General features: G+C 35.8%; 1 protein-coding gene across 2 annotated transcripts; it reads left to right on the forward strand.

The window, feature by feature from the left end:
• The first annotated feature begins 365 nt into the window (after window positions 1–365).
• LOC101301177 (probable prefoldin subunit 3-like) lies at window positions 366–3638 on the forward strand. 2 transcript variants are annotated; one of them, XM_004295012.1, is made up of 6 exons: window positions 366–646; window positions 989–1046; window positions 1632–1698; window positions 2688–2776; window positions 2856–2957; window positions 3212–3638. In XM_004295012.1, exons 1-6 carry the CDS (start codon window positions 507–509, stop codon window positions 3290–3292), a joined length of 537 nt encoding a protein of 178 aa, XP_004295060.1. In that variant the 5' UTR covers window positions 366–506; the 3' UTR covers window positions 3293–3638. The 2 variants fall into 2 exon arrangements, with proteins under 2 accessions (XP_004295060.1, XP_004295059.1); XM_004295011.1 differs by having other exon boundaries at window positions 1632–1703; window positions 2657–2776; window positions 3212–3611.
• Window positions 3639–13739: the final 10101 nt, after the last annotated feature.

The following is a 13739-nucleotide window of genomic DNA, read 5'->3' on the forward strand; positions in this document are numbered from 1 at the left end:
TGCGTACTGATGTTACCATTCCTCATTTCTCCTCAAATAACTTCCCTCAACAATTTAACCCAAATCTAAAATATCAAGCCAAATTTTGATCATATCGATGGATCACATTGTATTCAGAAGACACAACAACCCAATTATAAGCAACAAGATGGCTAGGAATCGAAGACATTCATATATCATGTAAAACATTAACATTCCCCAACTGCACTACGATCAACCTTATTATCTTGAACAAATTCACGATATATATTCATCCAATCATCCTCACAAATCACAATCCCAACGACCCAATAACCTTTCCTTTTGGGCTTGGGCTCAAATCGGGTCCAAATATAAAGAATGGGCTAAGGAGAAACCTTGGGTCCAAATCACAAAACCTAGAGACCAGAAACGGCGTCATTTGAGTCTTCGTCTACAGCCTCTCTGCGCTCTCGTACTTTGAGCTCAGTTGAATCACCAAACACTACCAGTCGTTTCTCTATTGCGAAATTTGGTCTTTACTGAGAATGGCCACGTCATCATCTTCAACCGAGGTGGTTACAGAGCGCAGAGGAATACCTGGAGCTCAGTTCGTAGAAGATGTGCAGACCTATCTCACTCAAACTGGCTTCGACTGTAACTCTGCCCTCGCTTTTCTCCAAGAAAGGTCTTACCTTTTAACATTTACTTCTTCCTTTTTCTTAAAGTCTTAATCTTTTTCATGTTGATCATCTGGGTTTTGATTTCTATAGCTCTAATCGATCCCCCAAGTTTGAAACTTTACACAAATTAGTTGCTTAAATTTAATTGGGATTGGAATGAATAAACATATGAATCCAATCTTAAGATTTTGTTTTTTGTTTTTGTTTTTAATTTCTGGTTGAGTCTTACTTGAAGCTTGTGCAAAATGAGTTGGTCTTGTTATGCATTAGCTGATGCACTTTTTTGAAAGAGATGGGAGTTGAAATCTAATGGGGTTGTACTGTTTTTGGCAATTTGGTGCTTGCAGACTTCAGCAATACAAAATGGTTGAAATGAAGCTTCAAGCTCAACAAAGGGAACTTCTGGTATGTTTTAGCAAAGCCCTTTCTTTTGATCATGCACATTCCTTGGCATTAGTGTTTATTATTTGATCTGTTAATTTGAGTGGCTCATTGTTCTATTTTCAGACATTACCCGCAACTTCGGGTATTGATTATTGATCAGTGTATCGACATGGTTTTATCTGGTATAGAGTTACAGCTTCTTGCTGATACTTATGAATTGTGATGATACCCGGCATAGAAAATTAGAGATAAGTTGGCAAAATTGTCTTTAAAGGTTCAACGTAATGTGTAAGTTAGAGTTGTAAAGATGAACTAACTATTAAGTTGTTGTAGTTAAGTTGTCTCCTTTTCATGTTTGTCTTGAAGGCTGAAGATTGGATATGACAGATAGTGGTTACAGTAGTTCTAGCTTTGTACCTAGAAGTTATGATTTATTATTATTATTATTTTCTCACTCAGTGTCTGATAGATAGTCACTTCTCTGATAGATAATTGTAGCTCTGCACCTTGAAGTTATGATTTTGACATCACTTATGCTGTTTCTCCAGCTGTTGCCTGCCTATATATACGTTTGGAGTTTTGATTTTTCCTCATTTTGATTATTAGGCAAAGATTCCTGACATTGAGAAGTGCTTAGATGTTGTTGCCACTTTGCAAGCTAAGAAGGGTACTGGTGAGGTTCGTTTTTTGTGTGGTTCTCCACCCTTGGCATTGTAGTTTGATTATGGAGCACGTCTGCTTGCTTTATCTTTCTTAATGACATATATAATATCATGTTTAGTCGCCTGTCATTCTCACGAATATGCTGATTGAACTTGTGAAAAAGCATGTATCCTTCGGAACACTTGCAGTTTTACTAGATTCATCAATTGAATTTTATTCTTAAACATGAGGTTTGCAAAGCTAAGGAAAACAAAATAAAGGACTGGCTCAAGATTGATGCCTTTTTTTCTTTCAAGAAAAATAGAAAATGGAAAAAGCAAGAACATCCTGATGCTTATTTATATTCTTGTATGGCATATCATCTTCTTTATTTTAAATGAAGATCACCCCCACCACAGTTTGTCTTCCATCACCAAATAACTTTTCATTTCTTTTGTATTCCTACTGTGATTTATACTGTCCTTTTATTCCCTCCAAACACGTGTCAAATAGGCGTTCTGCTGCAATTCACTATGCTGTGTAGAAGAGAAATACAGAAATTTGTTGGTTTTTCATGTATATCTGAGGGTCTGAGTTTTGTATCTCAAACTTGACTGAAGTGCTTTAGAGTGCAATGACAAGTTGTTTTATTTATGAAGCGTAGTGATGAGAAGATGAATGATGTTTCTAAAGTTAATGTAACCTGCTGTAGAAGTATCAATATGGTAGAATCCATCAATCTTCCTGAAGACAACATGGTTAGTTATGAAATTTCATAATGCCTTCGCAATTTGTCTTGTGATTGAGACATAAGGTGAAGGTTGAAGTTACAGTAGCTCTAGCCTCTAGGTCATTAAACTAATGGTGGTAATGGCAACTGATCACAAATGTTGTAGATCATATATTTTCAACAACTTTGTGTTTTCTATCCAATTTTAGAGGATTAGTTAAAGACAAGTGTACTTAATTAGGCCCTTTTTCTTGTACAGGCACTTATTACTGATTTTGAGATCTGTGAAGGGATATATTCACGAGCTAGCATTGAGGACACTGATTCAGTATGTTTATGGCTGGGAGCAAATGTCATGCTGGAGTATTCATGTGAAGAGGTCTGCACCTTCTTATATTAGCTTATTACTTTCGAGTTCAGGACAGAAGCATCAGTTCTGTTGTAACATTTTGGTGCAGGCTACTGCTCTTCTACGAAAGAATTTAGATAATGCTAAAGCCAGTTTGGAAGTTCTTCTTGCTGATCTACAGTTCTTGAGAGATCAAGTAACAATTACCCAGGTACTTATTCTCCATAAACTAGTTAAATAGATTCATGATTTCCACATTTAATTTATTGAACAGTGAAGCAGTATGACAAAGCTTAAAAGCAATTGATTCTCAACGTTTCTGTACAAACAGTATGCGTGTATTTGGTTTCATTAACAGTAGAATTCAGAATTCAAACAACCCTTCAAATTTTATATGCTTGTATCTCTTTGATGTCTCCATTCCTATTACGGCAAATCCTTGATGCTTTGACTACTATTGAGCAGGTAACAATTGCTCGGGTGTACAACTGGGATGTTCATCAGCGCAGACTCCGACAAGCTTCCCCTTCTGCCATGGAATCTTGAGTTGAATCGTCACTACCTCCCTGTTGGCAGTACGTTTCAATTCCAAACTCTCTCCACATAATATTGATCGTCATCTTATTTGTGGGAATTGTATCTCTTCAAAATTCGCTCGCCAAGTTCCGTATACCATCTATTGTGGTGGTAGAATATGCTATATCATTATAGGACCAGTTTTGATACATGATGGAATATGATCAGCTTGTTATTTAGCGTGTGCAACTTGCTTTAGTTTTAGATTGATGGCAATGCGTTTGTTGTGTAAGCGATTTGTTACTCCAGTTCTTGTCTTAATCTAATTTGATCCTCCATGTTTCCTGATCAATAATAGTAGCGGTTTAAGATGATCGTGGTGGCATTAAGCCATGGTTTTAGATTTCAAATTTTGATATGGGCCCAGGAAGCTTCAATGTGATAGAAATTTGTCGGCAAATCCAAGCTATATGAGGGAGACCTTCAACTAGGTGTTTGATTGCTCATAGTCATTGCTCGTATTGCTGGGTCTGTTTTGATGTCAGCATCTTATCCTTCCTCAAAAGGGCTGTAGATCTGGACTGTTTCTCTTAATAAATCTAATATAGTCCTAAGTCAGAAATGACATGATGTTAACACACCTAAATGGCTGATTGTGGGTGTTGATCAAGTCAACTGCTGTAATGATTCCTTTCTCGAAACAAAGCCTATAGTTGCTGCCCCTTCAACAAAGGAAAATTTATCTCTTGCAGCTAGTGTATAATGTTTCTTATAATCTACCTTCCCTGGCAAAATCGATATATAATAGAGTTTCTGTTCTTGACTACGTTCAGTATTTGTTGGTGGGTATGCACTTAATTAGTGTTCTTGGGTCAAAATAGTGTTATTTTAGCTTGACACAAAAGTTGAACCATGAAATAAGCAAAGCCTAAAGTCAGACTGCTGTTCTTATCAGCTTAGGATTTAGCATCCAAAAAAATAAGCATGTCAGTGAGCACCTATTGTCAACAGCATTAGCAATTTGTTTAATCTTGCTTCTCTCAAACTCTGTGGGGAAGTTGAAAAGGAGAGACGGTATTTTTGTTTTTGCTTTTAGGGATTAAGGTTCTCTTAAGCTCTTCATTTGGGAGATTAGGGTTTTCAGGCTTGCACTTCTGTACCATATTGGGTACAATTATACAGGATCATCTTATCCATTGCATGCTGTAGTTTTACAACATTTGAGCTCACAAAAATGTAAATAAAATCACACAGATGAAACTTCTGTCATATTTCAGCAGAAGAAGATGATGGAGAAGATGAAAAACCACAAACTCTAACTGAATCTTGAGCTTCAACTTACAGTCAGCAGTGATTCAATGACAAAACACTTTCTTGCTGTAATCGCAAAAGCGTTGGCATTTTCTATAGCATAGCCTTTATAAGTTTGAATTTGATAAATGATAAAAGGTTGGAAAAGGGATGCGATTTTGTTCCTTTCTCTTGTAAGTTCTGCATTTGGGAATTAGGGCTCAGGTGTTTCAGTTTCGTAACATTTTCTGCATATATATCATGAAAATGTTAACATTTTCATATCCAATGCAACAAATAATCTGAATTCATAACCAATGCAAGGTGATGATGAAAATGAAAACGTGAAACCAATCACAAACTTTCACTAGAAGATAAGAAAATGAAAAGCCATAAACTATTTCAGCTGATCGAGTTCGATTCTGACATGAATTTTTTATTTTTTTTGGAATACGCTTTATACAGGACTTGAGCCTGAGCTTTCATTCAGCAGTGATTAAACGACAAACCCACTTTCTTCCCCTGATAAAGAAATCGTTTAGAAAGAAATCTTTCTATGGTCTAAATTGAGTAGTTTAAACTTTAAACAACAAAGTAAGCGGGCCAAGACAGTTTAAGCTCCCGTGAACAACCACCATTACCACTCAACTCAAAAATTAATCGTCTTCTTCTTCTTCCAAGATATTCAAGCCTTTATATATAGTCCAAGTCAAGATTCCATGCATATATGTCCATGAAAAAGAAAACCCAACTTTTTTTCATATGCATTGTTGTTTTCTCTGGCTAATTAAGCCTGAAAGAAACCAAGTTGGAGTGTTATCTTAGCTCTTGGATGGGTCTAATATCACCCTTAAGTTGACCTTGCAAAGGAGGGACCCTAAGTTATGAATGAGATAATGAGATATGGTTGGTTGCCATTTGATTTGAATAATATAGAGACCAACCAAACCCAGCACAACAATCTCACATTCTTTCCCACCCTTATCATCCTATTCTAACATTCTTTCCATTTCGTTTGTTATATGTAATTCTATTAGAAAATAAAGAGGGGATGACTTGCTAGCTAGTTGTGAAGGTTCTGTTTGACTCCATGAAAATCCGCAGTCCAGCACGGGTTTAGATTTCTTGTTTCTTCTTTTCTTTCTTTGCCCATATTCAGAAAAATCAAGTTGCAAAAACTGGTCGATTATCTCAGTGAAACTTACACTTTCTGCTGTGTGATGATGACTTGGAGCGTTTAACATCAATCGTCGTTTGATACTTCCATCTATTATAGCAGCAACCGGATTCGGGAAAAGAATGTCACCCTCATGAAGTCATTTTCGACTTGTTTCAATTATTGCATTTAGGGGTTCACAATCACACTCCACTAGCACCCTTTAGAGTTTTAGATCGACACACACACCTCAACCCTATATCTCTTTAGACCTCTAAAGGATCAAAGCTCAACCGAAACGCTAAGTTCACAAACGTTTCAAGTTCGATAAGGATTCCCAGCTAGCTAAATGTAAACTAAGCACAGTAATTAATAAAAAAAAAATAAAAAAAATGCAGAATCATCAAAGTTGGCAAGCTAGGCAAACTTTACAGTACCATGGTATCCTTCATCTGAATCGTATACTCCTAATTGCCAAGCACAAGAGTTTCAAATGATGTATTTTTTACTGGGTTAGATTCACCGATTCCAGGTTGAGAGAAGAAGGGCGGGAAAACAAGACTAGGGTTTTTTTTACGTAAGAAGCAATCATTGGTCGGGAAAAAGGAGGAGGGAGGAGAGGAGAGGGAAAGGGAATCGTTTACCCATATTCATAAGAGAGAGACGTGCACGCAATCCCAGGCTGATATTTGTCCTCATTTGCCTAGAGCTTAGTTACTCTACTTCCATTTTTTTTTAAATCCGACTCGTCGTTTTGTGCTCTCTACGCGTTTTTGCATTGTTGCAGTTTTGTACGAATTGTTTTATATTTTTATCAAAGAAAAATGTTGACTTTGACCTGCCATGTGCGGCCAAGATCTTTCAAAATTATAAAGAAAAAAAAAAACCCTAAAACGCTGGTCTACGAATATGTTTATTTTAATCGGGGGAATTTGAGGGTCTCAAAGTGAGTGATTAATTTAACAGAGAGGGATTAGAGTAACTTAAAATTGCCGCAATCATCGTGTTTAGGTTTTCACTCTCATCGATCATACTTCTAGAAAAGAAGAAAGGGCTAGCTTATCATGTACGAGTCAACTGCTCACCTTTGCCTCCGCTCACCATGAATACATGAAGTTAATATTGTTCCACCGTTAACAAAATTCGGCACACAATATATACGATCTTGAATAATGCCTTTTAGTATAGGGGTTTGGAACCTGGCTACTCTATCTAGTCTCTAACTGATAGCCTCAGTCCCATCCCGACGGAGGAGGGTGGACGTAAAACCTGAACCCCGGGCAAGCTTAGTATGCATGTTGTGTTACAATGGTCCTCATTGAGGACATCTTGTTAGAAACTAGCTAGGAGAGGCTCCTCTAGAATGGAAAGGGAGAAAGTACGTGTGTGTGTGTGTATATCACACCATTCTGTATATAAATGTTCCTGTACGGACGAGAGCTTAGGACTTCAATAATTCAAAGTCAAGTTAATTCTACAATCACTACTCGCGTACAATTTGATACCTAAAACATTTTGGGTTCAAGCTACCTGAAATTACATTTATGACATTTGTAATCGAAAACACCATAAAAAGAGTATATAATGACATTTTCAACCAAACGTCATAAGAAAAGTGTCATTAAAAGCAATATTTATAATAGTGAACGTATACAGTATTGAAAAACAATTTTGCACATAGTTAGATAGATATATATTACTCATGGTGATCGATTGCACTTTACACATTATTTTTTTACATGTCTATAGAACCTACAGACCCATCGATCGATCATCAATATGTGTGTTCATAGTTTTTAGAGGGTTGAGATGAAAAAATGTGATCAAAAAGTTGGTATAAACCTCGTCCCTCGTATAAGTGTCAAATAAGGAATCTCTTAGTGGAAGAACCCTATATATATACACCTTGCATATAAATTTGCAGTTGAAACTTTAGAGCATATATATATATATACACACACACACACACACAATGCTGATCAGGTGCGGACGTTGGCACCAAAATTTTTGGTGCGGATTTCCATTTTTACACCACTTCCCGATCAAATTTCCTCAAACTTTCTTCTAGACATATCTAGATCATCTTGTGTAGATCATCTCTGCAAAATTTCAGCCAATTTGGTAACCGTTAAAGCCCTCAAACTCGAGTTTTTCTGATATGAACACAACTAGACAGAATTCAGTCCGTCCATTTGTTTTTCGAGTTTGAGGGCCTTAACGATCACCAAATTGGCTGAAATTTTGCAGAGATGATCTACACAAGATGATCTAGATATGTCTAGAATGAAGTTTGAGGAAATTCGATTGGGAAGTGGTGCAAAAATGGAAATCCGCACCAAAACGTCCGCACCTGATCAGCATTGTGTGTGTGTGTATATATATGTGCATGCATCAGTACTTCTGGATCAGTTAAGGAAGCAACGACATAGTTTTATATCTTTTTCCAAGTTTTTTAATTTTTAGCATTGCATAAATGAATGATGAATTGGTCACAGAAATGGAGATCGATCGAGGAGAAGACTTCACTTGTGGATGTCTAAATCAGAGCAGAGAGATTAATTATATTGTTGGTCAAGGGTCATTAGGTCGATCATCGATCAAGACCTCCAGACTACAACAGTCTTCTTCTTGCGCTGTCGTCTGTATGGTGGTGGTGGGTTTCGGAAAGTGATCGAAATTCTGATTAATTTTTTTATGACCTGCGGTGATCAAAGCATATACGTACGAGTTCATGTTTCTAAGAATAGATTATTGATGAGACCAATTGATTAATCTAACTTATGGATGTTAACAATGGAAAATCTTTGAGGAGCTAGATTCTGCTCAGTTAAGCAATATATATATATAATGAGGGTAGAATATATGGTTGTTATATATATCTAGAATCTATCTTTCTTTCACCGTAAAACAATTAAGCCCCAAATGATCGATGTCAACAATAATCTAGAAAAGGAATCCGAGAATGTGACATATAATTAAACCAAGATAAAATAAGATCAGGGCTAAGTAATCTGCATTAGTGATTTAATAACAAGCTCCACTATGATTTAGTTTTTTTCTGTCAAAATGAGAATCAAAAGGGCATTCAAAAAACTGTAGTTTAATAATTATCATGGACGTCGATGGATCGAGTACTAATTAACCTAATTAGGTAGCTGATGATCGACCTTGATCACTTAATTATATTAATCGTGAAATGATTCCACACTTGAATATATTTTGTAACATGTTCACTACTCATCACTAGCTACTGTTTCTCAAAAAAACCAAAACCATAAGCTTCCGTATTTGTTAAGTTAAGGCAAATATATAAAACATCGTTGACCATATGCATGGATTTCAATTATTCAGTCCAAGGAGAAATTTGTATCGATCTGCTGGCCGGTATGTATTCATACATATATACACACACACACGATATATATACAATAAGTTCCCACCTTAATATGATGCTAGATTAATAAAGTGGTCGGTGATATATATGTTGGCACTTCTGATAGAAGTTCTGGATTTACAGAACTGAAATGGGGGCAGTTGGAAGTTATAGATTTAGATCTATAGAGTACTTAAGCTCATCAGTGCTGCCTAGAAAAAGCTACCTCAGAGGAATAGTATATGTGTGAAGTTGTGAACAGAATCTTAGGGTTTTTGTTTATTGGGGATGATCACAAGTTTAAGTATAGGAGGTTAGTTACTAAACCACTAATTGATCCAAAAGACCAACTGCATGCAATGATTATGCCTTAGTTGGAGATATATAATGAAAAGAATTTGCATAATCCAAGCTCTTAATTGAATATTAATCTGTTTGGTTAACTTTGTTGCAGTCACATACATTCGAGATACAATGAATATTTGTACCAATACATAAATTAGATATACTAATTAACTTGATTATACGCTAATATGGAATATTGTTCATGCCACATCTCATGTTAGTTATGAACTTATGATCGATATATTAAAGTTTAGCATAGGAATATCATATATACAAAAACTATGTTGGGCAGTTACAGAATCTAGTTAAAGAATTAACTATATATTTTGCTACATTATCCAAAAAAAAAAAAACTATATATTTTGCTTGTATCTTATTCGATCTAACTGGATTTTAACCTGAGCGGTTGAGACATGTAACTATGTAAGTAAGGATTTACATATGTTCATATATACCAACTAATTGCCGACCTTATATATATCGATCGTTATAAGTAGCCATTAAGTTTCAAGTACGTCCTATAAACCATTGTCGGTCTCTACCCTCCCCCAACCTGCTAGCTTAATTAAGCTCTTTCATTTTCTTCATAAATTTGCCCATTGACTTGCACATAACAAAACACAAAACTCAAAGAACACAACAATGGCAATAAACTCGGACCATGACACATATACAGATACAAAGAAGTTTTGATACATAAACGACACGAAAGACATCGGTGTCTTTTACCATATACATATCCATCATTCGAGGATTGATTGAAAGAGCCACCTCAACCCCACAAGCTAGGCTTCCCAATCAAGTTGCTGGTTTTGAACTTTTCCGTGTGTGGAGAGAAAGCTAAGCTATAAGCAAACAAACAGCTGAAGAAGAATAAGAAGAAGAGCATCGAGGAAGAACGCAACAAATTAATCCCTGTGCTTGTGTCGTTGAACTACCAAAACCCTAGCTATTCAAACCTTTGACTGTTGACCTCTGCCTTCTCTTCAACGCGCGTTTCAGAGAGAGAGAGAGAGAAGGATTTTCCGGATCCCCACACACGACATATCGGCCGGGGACATATCGGAAAATGGAAACCCTCTTAGCTTCGTTCTTTTTAGTCAAACGCGCCCCTTCGATGTGTCCTAGGGAGTCTAAGTCAGACCGCCGACGCCTAACGCGCCGTCTATCTCGTGAGTATCACGCGCTGTTGTAGGGCATGGTGTCCTACGCAGACCGGGATGTCTTTGGCCTGTGCTAACCCGAGCATTATATGAAAAGGAATATAAACCCAGTAAGCCACTGTAACCTACTCTTCTTCTTCTTATTCTTCCGGAAGTTATTTCAGAGTTTACACTAGCAACGGGGGAGCCAGGATTTTATATTGGGATGGGTACGAAATTTTTCTTTTAATAAACACGTACTAATTTATGTTAGAAACGGATTAAGTTTAATAACATATGGGCTAAATTTAAAAATTTAGGGTAGGCTAGATTTTATTTTTTAGCTTTTTAAACTAAATTTAGCTAGAAATGGATGTTTTTATAAAATTTAAGGTGTGCTATAACCCACCGGAGCCCGTATATATGTAGCTACGCTAACACTACTGTAAACCTAATTTTGGATCTTCTTCACACGTACTTCCAAACTTTCCTACTAAGCAAAGCATAGTCAACTCGTAAATATAGATAAAAAAAATGATCGTAAAAATTGGTTTTATTTGGCCAAGTGGTGAAAGATACGTAATTGCTGAAATAATGAAATTATATACCATAGTAGCTGGTTAATTGAGCTTTATATTCGCTACTCGATCTGTTTTATCTGCATCATCTGCATGTGTTTATGTTTTACCCAAAGTGAGTTTACATGATCGAAGTTGACCTATATAAATGGTACAAGTGATTAAATTGGTTACTTACTTGAAGAATTACATTCGGGTTAAACGTATGCGGTGAGATCATACACTCAGCTAGCTTGCACTTTAGGAAATGATTTGGCTCTGATATCAAACTTTTAATTTCTAGATCCCAATTAAGTTCTAAAGCAGCACTCCTTTCTCTTTCTAGCTATCATGTCTCAAAACTTTTCAGCTTTAGCGTCTTGCATATTTATGTACAGACGAAATGAATCAATCATATAAATGGTGTACGTTGGGGTTTAGAGAGGATGTATATGAATTAGTAGTCATTTCGGAACATATGCTCAATGTCAATACACGTAAACTATAATAAGACTTGTGACTTACGATGTGTGAATAAATCAAAGAAAATAATTTCGTGACGAAACTGTGTCGAGTAACTCTATTTATACCGCAAGCCATATAAACGATAGGACAAAGAACGGGCGTTCCATTGACATATATAGTCAATCCCTGATCCATCATTATCAAATTAAGAGCACATTCATTAATTGCTTCCCATAAGTCCTCACTAGGTGAACCCTAAACTAATTAACCACAATTGCCACCTTGTGTTTTCCCAGAATATTATTCCTGTGGAAAAAGAAAGAAATGAAATTCCAAGAAGAAGAGGATGAATTTCTGGAAGAAAATCTCACACATCTGGATCAAATATTCAAAACTAGCTAGATGGAAATAGAGGGCGTGTAATGGAAGCAAAGTTGGCTAGAATCTTTATACACAAAATATAAATTTACAGAAACCGCGTAAAGTGCATGTGCTTTTAAAACCCCCTGATCAGAGAAAAAAGCCCACCTCGATTTGACACGTGGGATCACTAAAGCATCTGATTTCCATGAAATCAAATTTATAACAATAAAGCTGTAATTCAAATTAGAGGGTAATTGTTGGACGTACGTGTATGTGATTTTGGTGTCTAACGTGTGAGGGGCGTGGATGACCCGCATCGATGGTGACGGATGGAGGGCCGCGTTAAGCTGGTTTCACGAACATAATTTGCTTCAGTAATTTCCTAAAATAAAAATTAGGAAATTATGCTGGTTTATATGTTAAAGTATTAGTATTTACTTGGTCACCTAACTGAGAGAATCATTACCAGTCATGGTGGTTTTGAGCATGAATTTCTTGGTCAGATAATGATCGTGTGAACATGATTGTAATGAACATGTATACTAAATAATCTTTAAAAGTTTATCCGATCCTTAAATAATATGGACGTAAAAGTTCGTAACCCTAGATTATTTTCGGTAAGTTTTCTAATGTCACTTGCCCTCATTCATTCAGTAACTTATGCTAAAACTAGACTAATGTCATAGAGAAAACATAGATCCAGCAAATTGAAAATCCTTAGGTATATTGATTTAGAACCAAGTAGCTGCAAAATTTCAGTTGTTACTCTATAGATAAAAAATAGATCAGAGTTTTGCTAAGATTTTTGTAACAAATAAGGAAAATACTATCATCTTTGTTTTCTCTCTAACAGTTGTCGGAACTCAAAACCCTTAACGAAATCTAATGGTACTAATCAATTAAATCAAAGAAAACCTTTCCTTTTTCATTGGTTGTACTAAAAATGGAAATATAAATTTGGATGAATAGATAAAATTGAATGATATAAATTGGAAATGTAGTAAGTTGACATATATATATATATATATATATATATATATATATATATATATATATATGCCCATGCATGCTCTCGTACTCTATATCGGAAACACTATTGATGAAAAGGATCTTCACTCTTATACTCCGATCCCTATATTACTTCAAGTAAAGAGAGAAGGAATAAAACAGTGCACTTAGCTAGCTTGCACAAACTTATAGAGCAAGGTAATCTTGAGGTTTGTCCTTTAATAAGCCAGACAACATTGGGGTTCATTTACAGAGTACATATATAGCCCAAACAAACTCATATTACTTGAGGACAATCTTTACCTGATTATAATTAGCATCAACTCTCCAAGTCATTTTCGATCTATATAGCAAAATAGTAATTCCCATAGGATCATCCTTAGGGTTTAAGTTTAAGAAGTGGTTCGAAATCGTGTTTTGATTGTGGGAAGAGGTGACAGACACATGGGTCATGTGGAACGCTTAAAGAAAAAAAAAAACACGTACGATTCGATGGCATGAGCCATGAAGAAAGAGACATTCATCGAAAATGAATAATCAAGTCCATAACGAAAAAGACATGCAATCACAAAAAAGGTTTTTAATTGCCTTAAAAATGGAAAATTAGTAATTTTATTACTAGTCCTGGTCATTGGAAATGACAAAATTATATATATGTACGGTCAAAACTATAGTATTCAATTTTAACCGTTATTTTGAGACACCAAAACATATTTCAAATATCAAAACTCTATATGGTCAAATCTATTGAATTCGAATCTCATCGTTATTTTCAGAC

This window comes from Fragaria vesca, linkage group LG3, assembly GCF_000184155.1.
Source record: "Fragaria vesca subsp. vesca linkage group LG3, FraVesHawaii_1.0, whole genome shotgun sequence".
Classification (NCBI taxonomy): domain Eukaryota; kingdom Viridiplantae; phylum Streptophyta; class Magnoliopsida; order Rosales; family Rosaceae; genus Fragaria; species Fragaria vesca.

Bases quoted from the DNA above. Each gene is read 5' to 3' on its own strand.
- LOC101301177 (XM_004295011.1), top strand. From the start codon at position 507: ATGGCCACGTCATCATCTTCAACCGAGGTGGTTACAGAGCGCAGAGGA. The intron at 1,704-2,656 runs GTTCGTTTTTTG...TTTCTTGTACAG, and splicing joins CTAAGAAGGGTACTGGTGAG to GCACTTATTACTGATTTTGA. The intron at 2,777-2,855 runs GTCTGCACCTTC...ATTTTGGTGCAG, and splicing joins TGGAGTATTCATGTGAAGAG to GCTACTGCTCTTCTACGAAA.